The sequence below is a fragment of the Antrostomus carolinensis genome, unplaced genomic scaffold (genome assembly GCF_000700745.2).
Source record: "Antrostomus carolinensis isolate BGI_N321 unplaced genomic scaffold, ASM70074v2 scaffold15944, whole genome shotgun sequence".
NCBI lineage: Eukaryota > Metazoa > Chordata > Aves > Caprimulgiformes > Caprimulgidae > Antrostomus > Antrostomus carolinensis.
Genome location: NW_010310257.1, coordinates 1 through 12,995, shown reverse-complemented (window position 1 = coordinate 12,995; position 12,995 = coordinate 1). Strand labels below are relative to the sequence as shown.

Sequence of the window (12,995 nt, the reverse complement as noted above, 5' to 3'; positions counted from 1 at the left end):
CCCTACACGCTCAACACTTGACCTTCTCCGTATGCTGAAGCATTACTAGTCAGATGTTACTAGTTATTGCTGTTGCTCCAACTTTTTTTCCATTGTCTTCATTCATCCCTTATTAAGTGAAGCAAGAAAATACACTTATAAACAATTCAAAAGGGATCATAGTACAAAAATTCTGGGAAATGCATGTCATAATTAATAATGCCTTGTTTTTTTGGGACGGTGAGTCTTTAAAGATTGTATGATCTGGACTGTACAAACACTTTTTTTTCCCCCAGCATGGTAATCTAAAGATTTCATCCAGCCTCTTAGTAATGTTTTATTCTAAATTGTAAATTGCATGCTTAATCTTTCTAAATTGCATATTTCTCATTTTTTAAGCTGTATTTATGTAAGAATTTGAGAGGCAGTGTTTATATTTTTGGTTTGTTCTTGGTGGCTGTTGCAGGTAATGGCAAACACGTGCAGTGGCTACGTGGGAAGGATGGTGAGGTCTGGGTCTGGGTTATGGGAGAAGCCCCAGGTGACAAGCCGTATGAACAGATATCAGAGGAGCTAATAGCAGAGCGAGCCAGGCAACAAGCGCAGAAGGAGGCAGAAGAACTATGGTGAGGATTTAAGAATCTGAATTCAGGGGCCACTTGGCATAATGGGAGACATGGCCTTGTAGAAAGGTAGCTGGTAATGATGGGTAAAACTGGTAAGTATGTTTTGTGAACATTTGCTTTCACTTGTTTTGGCAACTTTTCAGCACATCAAAAATGTAATTTTATTGTTATTGAATACTGAAAAACAAAACTTTTTCACAAAAAAAAGAGAAGCAAATGTTTTTATTTTCTTTTGCTAAACTCTTGCCCAGTTTGTAAACAAATGAAAATGAAACAATCTGGTTCTGGAGTGATTAAATTAGAAATATATGTTGTATCATACATCTATGCCCACAATAGGGATTTGGTACATAAAATCCTTTAGAAAAATTGTTTTATTTGCGTATTCTGCTTAAACTTGAGAAGAAACTTCTTTACCGTGAGAGTGACAGAGCACTGGAACAGGCTGCCCAGGGAGGTTGTGGAGTCTCCTTCTCTGGAGACATTCAAAACCCACCTGAACGCCTTCTTGTGTAATCTCATTTAGGTTCCTGCTCTGGCAGGGGGATTGGACTGGATGATCTTTCGAGGTCCCTTCCAATCCCTGACATTCTGTGATTCTGTATTGCTTGTATTAATTCTTATCCTAGCAGTTCAGAAACTGATTATACCAAGTGCCATGCTGATGTTTCCAGCAGGGCCTCTACCAGCTTTTGGAGAGATTCAAAAGTGTTTTGATGCTTGATATTGTTGGGAAGTAGGCCACCTGCCTCCTGCACTTCCTTTCGTAGTGCACCACTGAAAAGTGACAGTTTAAGTATCAGATTATTCTATATTATTCGTTTTCATATGAGATTCTTCTTGCTTATAATGATTGCATATTTAAGCAGGGATTAAAAGCTTCAATCTGTGCTCTGCACTGCTTTTACATTGTCAGTACTAATAAATAATCTAGGTAAGAATCTGACAGACTTTTGCACTGATATTTGAAAGGCAATAAATTCCCAATCATGTTTTGCGAGACTGACAGAAAAATGTGGGGTTTTTTGTTTTTGTTTCAGCCACAGAAGTAAAAATATAGGGTATGACACAAAGACATTAAGAAGAACTTCTCTAATTTAGAAGATGTTATTTTAATTAGTCATTTATCAAAGATTAAAAATGTCTGCTTTCTGGATAGTTTCCTCAAATCTGATTTCTGGTAGATCTCTTGTTAAATATATTTTAATTCTTTCCTTGTGTATTTCCATGAGTTCTTATGCTAATTATTTGTTGCAACTAGTGAGCAAGTATTGATCCTTAATTAAAAAGAAAAAAAAAAAAATCGGTGTTTTAAATTATTTATTTTCAAATTATTTTCTGAAGGAGACAAAAGGAGGCTGAAATTACAAAGAAATTCCGGGATGCTATGGCTCAAGAAAAAGCCAGAATAGTGGCAGAAAAATGGAAAATAGAAATAGAAGATCGGAAAGCTGCCAAATTGGAGGAGGAAAAAATTCAGGAGGAACTGAAGGTTTGCATAGAATAATTTAGCTTTTTAAATAGTTTTTATATAGATTCAAAATTCTTGTCACCCTCAGTACATGTTTATTAATAAGCTTTAATAGCCAGAGTTGTAATTTTTCATCCTGGAATGTACAAATAGCTACATAGTGTTCACCAGAACAGCTGGGTGAGTGATGCGAAAAAATTGCATATCTCATTCAAAAGTGTGAGGGGAATCAAACTGGTTATTCAGCTCACGCATTAACAGAATTGTTCAGTCAGCTTTGCTGAGTGAATCATACTGGGGAGAAATTGTACAGTTGTGAAATGTTTAATTTTAAGTTAGTTTGCTTGAACATATTTTGTGTATTTTGGATGACTTATTCACATATTTAACTTGAAAATTCTGTCAGTACTTTCTTGATGATAATGAGGGGTGGATCTTTCTCCTACTCGACATATGGGAAAAGTCCAGTTGGCTTTGCTGGGAGAAGTTAATTTGCCTGATTTTTATTGACTTCATAATGAAATTTTTATGAGCTCAGTTATAGTAGTTTTATGTTTGCTTGAAGTGATGTTTTTTTCACATTCTCTTCTTGAAAATAACAATTTGAAAATTAACCAGGAAAATAAGGCCTCTGTCTACCCTTCTTATATTGCTTTGTAAAGATAAAAACTTTTTTAAAAATGAGAAAAAAATATAATTGGTTTAGTGTGCAGAGAAATTATCACAGTCTTCTGAGTCTGGACTGTGCACTCTGGGACTGCATGAGATTGCTGAGGCTGGGTTTCCATGGAGAAAGCCTGTAGCAAAATATGACTCCTAGGAGATCTGCATCCAGTGACCTCCATCTACACACCTCTTCCCTGCTGACAGCTTTCTATATCATTTTTCTCTTCCTGAGATGGTGATTAAGGGTGTGGAAAATACAGACAGACTCCCCCCTCATCCCTCTGTGATAGGAAGAACTCTGAAAAACTGTGTTAAATTTATGTGGATTGATTACAAACTAAAGTCAGCAAGTTACTTGTCATTCTGTAAACTGTGGGGCTGGGACTTGGGGGTGGTTATGTATCACGAATCAAGGGCAGGTCCTGTAGCCTCCTCTGCACAAAGTTGCTGATTTACCTGTGCAAAATTAATTTGAATTCATAGGAGAGAAGAGGGACTTTGAAATTTGATGTCAATGAGTAATGAAACTATACCTTTCAAGTGCCTTTATTAATGTATGAATAATGAGCAGAGCAACTAATTAAACACTCTTTTCTTAGCTTTCTGGAAAGCAAAGCCTTCTTGAACAAAGATGGTACAGACTTGTTCGCTTATATCTCTGTGATTGATTTACAGTACACTTGATGGAAATGTCCACAAACCCACTGTTATTCTGTTTCAAAGAGACTTTTTCAAAAAGCAGAGTGAGCAACTTGTGAGACTTTTAGTCACTAGCAGTCATAATTTTATATTAAGGAAAAACCTTAAGGAATCACGTCAAATTCTGATCATTTTCATATTGATGGAAACGTAATGGCACAGTGATCTGTGTTCCCACGGTTTCTTGGGAAGCGAGCAGGTATCCTCCATCCGACTGTATGCCTGGTAGGAGCAAGAATTCACTGTTCTACATGGGGTGACAATTTGGCTCAGTTTCTACTTTGAATTTCAAATACTAACCTTCGGCCAGGATTTCTTTAGCCCTATTTATAAAGTTGCCAACATCTTTATTTTAGCAAAGAAACACAAACCTTTCTACCCCCTCTATAGTTTCTTTTAAATCAAGCATTTGAAGAGAATATTTGCAAAAATTAAAATAAATGGACCAAAATTTTTAAGACATGACTCAGCAGAAATGAACTCTCTGGCTTTAAAAATGAGTTTGGAAACAAGATGTTATGCAGTAATTATTTTTTAAACACTCCTTTATTGAGTGTGCTCCCAGCATTTGCTGTATTAATACGACAGTCTAATTACACTTCCAGCCCTGGTTTTACACTTCTAAACCTTCAATTGGGTTTATAATTTGATATCTGTTAGGAGGTACTTGGACTAACATAGGGTTCCACCAGCAGAGATCCAAATGCAGGATCGATCCCTAGTAGTATAGCACCACACCTTGGCTACTCAGAAAAGCAGATTATCTATTACTTGGTCTTGAAAGAACAGATCTTGTACATAGTGTTGTAGAACTACTTAAAAATAGTAAAGACATTACAAAGACAGGTGAATTTCACAGGCTAATATGGGGAAATTGTTAACTTCTCTGTCCACTGGCTTGTTTAAGCTCACTTGGCTTTCCTTCTCCTTCCCATTTTACTCTTTTTGTAACTAGTCTTGTGCAGTGGAAGAAGTACATGAAATATTTACAAGCTGAATGAGTGGAAAGGTACCTAGGCAGAAAAATGGGAAATTTATGTTTCTGGCATCTATATCCAACTACAAAAAGTGAATAGAAATAAGGTGTTGGGAAAAAGATGAATTAATGAATCTACTCATGTATGACTGCAATCATTGAAATCAGAAATAAATGTACCTTTCATGAATGATTCACAGTGTGGAATGAGATGCAGATCACTTAGCAAGCCCATTTTAACAGGTTTAAAATATTTAATGCATTGATAATCATCCTTCTGTGATGATGACCAGGCCGTATTTAAAGCCATCTCCAAACTGGGGTATGAAAAATTCAGTCTCTGCTAATGCTTCATCCTCTTGAAGCATTTTGACTTGGGAGATTGAAACTCTGTCCTTTCTGCTGATGTGTTTAATTTCTAACCAAACTGTATCACAAATGCTCCTTTTTTAAAACACTTTTATTCCTCTTGACCCATCATGGGACTTTAGGGCTGTCTGCACTAGATAAATGAAAACTCACATATCAAAGTGAATTATGGTCCCTGTTTCCTTTTCCAACAGTATCAGAAATGTATTGCTTTCCTTGGTGTTTCTTAAGCAGAAATACCTTTAATCTATGATGGTAGAACATAAATGTTGACTGCTCTATTTTATTGTTTAAGGACAGCTATTCTTTTATGCACCTATCACAAAGGACAAATAAGAGAGCTAATTACTATCGTTAATCTTTTTGATAATTCAGAAAGACTATGAGATCATAGGCATAATTTTCTACTGTTATCAGTTGCTGTCAAGAGTCTTGAACAACAGGCAGAGCTAGGGCAATTTAACGGTACAAGTGTCAGTGAGCCAGGGGCCAGTGGTATCCTTCAGCTACATTTAGAAATAAGAGAGATACTCTCTCAGCTCGCTCTTCATATGGTCTACATAAGGCAAGGTAATATTAATAGTAAAAATTAAAGTAAATAGTAAAAATAACAACATCAGATACCTGCCAAAATTAATAATGTAAACACAGTTGACAGTAAAGTGAGATTGCTTCTTAAAGAATCCTTGGGAGATGAAATGTGTGTTAGCCAAAAGCTGCATATAAACTTTTATGGTAATTGTTTTTCTTCATCCATCAAAAAATATTTAGTAGGAGTTTTAATGAGTATGACATTTAAGGAGAAATAAGACTTATTCTCTTGATAGGCAAGAAGAGAGTAACAGTGCGTTATAATTTCCTTGCCCTTTTTTTTTTTTTTTTTTTTTTGTACAAGTTTATGACCTCTAATTCCAGTTGGGATTGTGGTGAGTGAAGTGAGCCTTTTTAAGCTGTAGTTCCAAGAGTTTCTATGTCCTGGCTGTTTCCCTTCTTATTAAAGACAACAGGTTTAGAATCAGCCTTCAGAAAACAGAATAATCAGTGCTTCAGTTCAGGACATCTCTAATAAGGACAGCTTATGCTTAATAGGAAGAACACACTTGAGTCCTATTGTGCTTTCAGTACACATCTGAGAGCTTTACTGTGCCCAAAAGTGCTGTGGACCTGATTCTTCAGAGGATTGCTGCCAAGTGTGGAGTTTAGGAATACAGTAAAAATGTCACCATCACCACTTACCGTACTGTGGCCTTCTCATGATATACCAGTGAGCATTCTGTCCTGATCTGAAAAAAAACAAACCCCTCTTCTCTCCAAGTAAATGTCAAGCACTTGAGTGGGCCTGTTACCTTTAAGTGCAAACAAGCTGTAAGTTCAACTTTTGTGCTTTGCTGTGTCAAGAAAACACTGAACTCATTCCCAAGGACAGCATATTTTGAATATAGGAATATGACAACAGGTTCTTGCTGGGGTTTTGAATCCAGTTCATTCTGAAAATGCCTCAGTTGGGCCCATTGAATTGCAATTAAAATAATTAATTTTGCTTTCTTTTGTGTGACCGTGGTTCAGAAGTTCTTTTTTTCTAGGCAGTTGTTTCTTTAACAATGTTGGAAGTGAGGCAGCTGTTACTTTCTGCTGGGAATCGGGTCTTAAGGGGTTTCTATCCTATTTGCGAGGAAGTGTGATACTAATTTAAAGAAAAATCTTTTCCCCATTGACATCAGTAATGATTGCACTGCTGGATCACTAGTAAAAACTAGCAAAGCTCTGATATTTTCCATGGGTAAATGGGAAAATCTGAGCCACTAATGAGGATAGACTATGTATCAGCAATTCGAGCTGTGAAGAGTCTCTAAGATCCAGAGAAAAACTCTTAGTAGATTGTCATTGTATCTATGGCAAGTTACCCAATCAGAGTCTGTTCCAGCATGTGCAATAAATCTCAGATCTCTCCCAATAAGGAATAATCCCTAGCTTTTTTTTCTGTCTCATCTAAAAGAGCGTCTTTGTGACCCAAAGTATGTTGTTACCTCCCTATATAAGCCATGTTGTGAATAGCATATCCTGGGGTATATCCATGACTGAAACACAACTTCTACATAAAGCATGACTGCATTTTGTATATTTGTCTCTGTGCAAATACATGCACAGCAAAGTGATACAAACCCTGTATTCCTTTTGAGACACTGGTAGTAGAAAAGAAAACAATGTCTGTACAAACACTTACTTTTCTGAGGCAAGTGAGAGAATTTTCTCAGAAAAAGGTTGGGAGGGAGTTGGACATACTTCTGCTGATACTCACAGCTCTGTTGGAAACTGTCAGGTGGTTTTGTGGAGAACATTGATCTCTGAATTCAGCCTGCTGTGTCAGCCTTGCTGAAAAAAGGCTATCCTGGAGCTGGGGACCCCAGGATTTCCAGATTCCCTTCTTCAGAGCAGGGAGTCCTAAGGGCCCAGATCTGAAGACAAGCTGTGCTCTCAACTCTGTGGTAGGTGACCTGAATGTATGCCCTGGCTCAGGGGTGGTTGCTGAGGGGTCTCAGGAGATTCAAAGCAGCTGTAATGCAACTGAGTAGCTGCTGCTCTCAGGGCTGCCAAAGACACTTCCTGCCAGCCTGAAGCATTGAGGGAATCCCAGGCATCCTTTGATTCAGAGAGGACTGTTGTAACAAATATGTCTTGCAGGTTTTGCCCTGATTATGATGGCAATCATTCAGCTGCCCTGCAACCCATAAGACTCCCCAGAGAGACCTCAAGAACTATCGCAGCGAGAAGCTCAGTTTTGCATTGTAAAAAAATAAATTGCTGTATTTTGGCTTTTCCTCAGAGCATTTTTAAAAAATCTTTCTGCAGCAAAAAATGCTGACCTAATCTCCTCTCATCTGCATTGGTCTGAAACATTAGAAACTAACCATGTCTAATATTAAATATTTAGAGCTGGCTGTAGTAAAGATATCAAACATTGTTAGGGCACGTATTTGCAGTAACAAGTAATGAATTTCTGGTAAATGCTCAACTGCCAGAGGCTAGGTAAGATCATTTAGTGTGTTCAAATTCTCCAGTGGAGTTAAAGCTGGAGAGGATTACTGCTGCCTTTTGAACTGCCAGTGTGTTCTGTTGCAGCAGGTTGGTATTTCTTGGCAATTTGCAACTACGTACTGAATTGTCACCTTCCTAGTTATTCTGGAAGAGCTGAAAGGGTCACGACACACAATATAAAACCTCTCTCAACTGTCAGGCAGAAGGTGACATTTGTAATTATTATAGTTCTTCACTCTCAGTTCCCATGTGCAGGATTTGGTTCATGGAGAGAAGCAGATAAACTGGTTGTTGTATTCTTCCAGTGGAATAAATGTGAAAAGGTCAATTGTTGTTCATGTTAAATACAAACATACACTTTTTACTCATCCTGGACGAAAGGATGTATTTTCTTTCCTGTGTCATACTAACAAAGATTATTTTCTCCTTTAAGGAATTGCACAATAGACTTGCACATGCATCCATGTGGTAATTTGAATAAACAGAATTTAAAATGTAGCTTCTTTAAAAAGGAAAATGATACAAAAAAGTTTTTGAATTCAGAATTAAGTGCCAGCATTGAGGGTTTTCAAAAATAATGAACTGTCCACTCAACTAATCTTTTAAAGACTCAGGAGATAACAGTGGGAGGATGATGTTACAAATAATCAAAGATAGTAGCATTAAAAAACATATATAAAAAATTGACTGAAGAACAATACTAAGCTTTTCTTTCTCAGAAATAATAAGAGCAGCCTAATTTATTGTTCATTGTGTCTGTTATGGAATTCTTATTCTCTACACAGGTACATCACTATTAATACCCAATATTATAAAGAAGACAGATCCTCTGCTGGTGTAAACTGGTGGACCTCAGCTGTGCTGAAAGGAGAAATGTTGATTTACGTTACTTAGGGAGATGGAAAAGTGGTTGAATTCTTTAAAAGGGTACAGATTTGCATTTGTTCCATTTTCCCACTCTGAAGATGGTGTTGCTTGTCACTGCAAAATTGCTTACTTCTTTTCAGTCATTTTGAGTTGTCAGTGGACAAAAGCATTTAAAGCTGTGTCAGTTGGATGACTATTCCTAAGGAAGGAATCCCTGGCTCAAGACCCTGCCCTTCTATATTCATACTTGGATTTACACTGTTATTTCCGTATTCATGCAAATATAACATGTCACTCTTCCTTTGTTGTAGGTTAACCTTGGCTGGATGCCAGGTGCCCACCAAGCTGCTCTATCACTCCCATCCTCAGCAGGACAGGAAAGGGACAAAATAAGATGGGGGAAAAAAAAGACCCAAACAAACAGCTCATGGGTCAAGATGATGGCAGTTTAATAGAAGCACAAAGCAAGGCCCATGTGTGGAAACAAAGGAAAAATCCAAAAATATTTATTCTTTACTTCCATTCAGCAGGTGATGTCTGGCCACTTCCTGGGAAGCAGGGCTTCAGTACACATAGTGTTGCTCTGGAGGACAAATGTCATAAATAACAAATGCCCCTCCTTCCCTCTCTGTTCTCCTAGTTTTTATTTCTGAGCAGACATCCTATAGTATGCGATATCCCTTTGGTCAGTTTGGTTCAGCTGTCCTGGCTATGTCCCCTCCCAAGACCTCCCCCACCCCCAGCCTACTGGGGGGAACAGAATGTTGGAGAGCCAACCTTGATGCTGTGTGAACACTGCTCAGCAGTAACCAAACTAGTGATGTGTTAGCACCTTTCTAGCTACTAATACAAAACACAGCTCTAAGGGGGCTGCTATGTGGAAAATTAACTCCATCTCAGCCAGACCCAATACAGCCTTAAACGTGCTGCTGTGATCCATGACCAGAAGAAACCAACAGTCCTGACTCCTGCTGCTTCTGGCCTTCACTGAAATTCTAGAGGTTGCAAACAGCAGCACTTTTTGCTTTGGAAAGCTGTCTTCTGAAAAGAGTTAAATTGTCTTCGTTTAATTTCAGATTTCTGGTTAAAAACAGGACTAGAGAGAACTGGAGGCAGGGGAGGAGGAGAGAAACAAAAACCTTTCCATCCCCATGGTGGACAAAAGTTTTGTTTTTTTTTCTGTTTCCCAGGCAGACATTTGCTGCCTGTTTCCCCATTGGGAAAACATGTATGAGTCCTTCTCAGGGACCTTAAACAACAACATTGTCTGGATGTTCATATTGCTATATTCAGGCTGCTTTTGGTATTTGTGCCCTAGCAGGTATTAAGATAGGACAGACAACCTTTGAATGAGTACTTTTTCTAAGGTATTATAAAACACAAACTATTTGCTGTAGGGAAGTGTTAATCAATTAATGTATACTTATACTAACTGAATATAGCTTTTAGATAGTTCAACCCCTTTCAGCCTAAAAAGAGGTTGAATTATAACAAACTGTTATACATAGTGTGACTTTTCATATAAGTAGCATCTTCAAACACTGAACAGGAAGAACCTACATGCAAAAAAATTAGGTATGCAAGGTACTTTTTTGCAGGATTGTGAGCAACATCATGAAAACTCAATTTTGCATCTCCTGAACCCACAGACTGAGTTTAGAGAGTAATAGAAGAAATTTTTTAGCCACATTTTAAAAATCTCTCCACAATGAGTGGAGAGATTTTAAAAATGTGGCTAAAAATGTAGTCCTTATTGAAGAAGACCATGGATTGTTTTAGTCATGCTGTGAATCCTGCTGTGATGAAAGTTTGTTTTCAAAATTAGAAAATATGCCATTCCACAAAGTTCACAGAGCACAAATAGGATATAATAAAAAGGAAGCTAAATATGTCTGATTTCCATTTGAGAGTAGGAGCACTCCCGTCTGAACATAATTTTCAGACTTTACAACATACCATGTCTTAAGAAAAAAAAAAAATTACTAGTACACAAAGTCTGTAGCTAAACATTTGCTCAAATATGTCAGCTCAGCTGATTGATAGAATGTGTTGGTGTATTTGAGAAAGTTGTTTTCCATTTTAAAGCAATCAGGGTTGTTTTGGTTTTGTTTTTATTTTTTTCTTCTTGTGTTCAACTATTGCTGGTCCCATTGCAATGAGACATTAAAATCCCACCAAAAGGGAGCAAAGTAAGTTTGTTACCAAAAAGGATATAGTGTTGGTTCCATTATAAAATGAAATAAAAAACTATTCTTATTCATAATTCAAATTATTTCAGTAAAATGAATAACACTTCATGAAGTTCAGTTTTGGGTTTTTAGGGGGTTCATTTTGAACAATGAATTAAATTTGCTTCTTTGCTACCTCAGGAAATTGGGAATATGTGTTAGAAAATAGATATGGATTCCTATTTCTGCACTAATCAAGTCCCTTTGTTATTGATAGTATGTGGAAGGCCAGCTGTAGAGGCAATCTTTATCAGATTTCTTTCTCCTCTTAAGGTCTTCTTGGTAGTGAACTTCTCTGTATGTTACTTTTAGCTAAATTTTGCAAAGTGACTGGTGTGTGCTGAAGGATCTGTCTTTTCTAGAGTGTAATGATTTTGATATTTGTAAAACGTTATTCTCTGTGTTCTTATGATGGCACGTGGTGACAGTTGCTAAACTAAGACCACCAGTAAATCAGTTACTGATTTCTACCGATTCTGTAGACGATGCGTATGCTGCTTGAGTGACAATGATCTCTCCAATGGGAGGACATGTGAATTTAAAATGAGCACTGCTTATGGATTGTAGGATAGCACAGGCTTTTGTGCCATGTGATAAAACATGTTTTCCATATAGATTTCAGGTCTTAGATACTTAAATGTTCCTTATTCCTCTGTTGCCTGTGAATCTCAAAACATACCTTCCTCAGAAATTCCTAAGAAGTAGGAAATTTCTGTTAGCCTGTTGTAATAGGTAAGAAACCCAAAGTTGGAAGAAACAGTGATTTATCCAAGGTAACGTTGCTACTCTGTGGGAGGAAGCAACTGAAGCAGTGTCCTAACTTTTGGCACATTCTTCCTCTTTAGTTGTCTCTCTCTCTTACTTCATTTTGCCTAGAAAAGAGAAGAGGAGGAAAGGCAAAAGGGTGAAGAACAAATAAGGCAGCAGGAAGAAATCCGAGCAAAAGAGTTGTATCTGAGCCTCAAGCAAGCTCAGCAGCATAATCAACACAGCGATGATGACCAGGAGTGGGAAGAACAGTGTGAGTAAAATTATCTTCACGGGATTAGTGTATTTCTAAAAGCAAATAAAAGGAGACTTGTAGAATGGAAAAAGTTGTTGCTGAAAATCCCTCTACCTAGAGCAATGCAAAATGCTATCGTATTTTGCAGGAAATTACCAGTTTGACTTTACAAACAGAAGTTACTGTGAGTTTACCAATTTCATGTTTCTTTCTGAATAAGAACCCATGTCAATGCCTTATAGAAATTTTTTTTGTGTGTAGTGACTAAGATAATTCATTTTTTTCTAAAGTAATTAACAGTTTTGGCTTAGTAATTCTGGACACAGTTATTTTGACATCATGTCCTCAGCTATCTCTGAAGAGGTAAAATCTGTCTTCATCTGTATTTTAATTACTTCCATATGGTGATGGAGTAAAGTTATATGATCGGCACTGAAACACACATAATTTCAAAAGAATACAGTAAATAATACTTAGATTGTTGCCCTCAAAAAAATTCTTATGATGATGATGATCTCACTCTATGGAGGTTGTGTTCCTTTTTAGCCACCCTGAAATTCTTTATTAATATCATCACTGTGATTAATTTGAAAATACATCAGTGATTTTTAAAAGTCTATAAGGAACAGAACAAACATATTACTATATATAGTTATACATACAATCTGTAGGTAAGTAAAGGTCCACATTGTGAGTAGGTAATACTCAATAGGTTATTGTAAATAAATTAGAAGTAGGAAATTTGGTTGCAATAAGAATTGTGCATTTTTGTTGGGAGAAGAATATTTTTTGTCACATTTGTACTGATATGATTACTCTGCAGAAAAAGGAAATGTAATAATTGGAAAGTTTTAGCTTATGTGGGGTTATTGTATTAATAATATACAAGGCAAAGGTTAATCAACTAATACTAAAAATGGAGTTTTAGGGAGCTGATAGTATGTGTTGCACAAAATACCTCATGAAGTAGGAAAAAATATTGCTGTAGTGTTACATATTTCTTGACAGAAGTAGATTAAATGTTTCAGAATATGCAACCCATTTATTTTCATAGAATCATAGAACGGTTAGGATT

At 36.9% G+C, this 12,995-nt stretch overlaps 1 protein-coding gene across 1 annotated transcript in view; it reads left to right on the top strand.

Annotated features, from left to right (window-relative positions):
- LOC104523698 (SH2 domain-containing protein 4B) overlaps nt 1-11,938 on the top strand; it is a gene marked incomplete at its 3' end in the record, with an annotated part of 24,643 nt that extends 12,705 nt beyond the window's left edge. The window contains exons 2-4 of the mRNA XM_010166367.1: nt 446-605; nt 1,950-2,097; nt 11,794-11,938. Coding sequence (XP_010164669.1) covers nt 446-605; nt 1,950-2,097; nt 11,794-11,938 — 453 coding nt within the window. The remainder of the gene's footprint in view (nt 1-445; nt 606-1,949; nt 2,098-11,793) is intronic.
- Between the last annotated feature and the right edge of the window lie 1,057 nt (nt 11,939-12,995).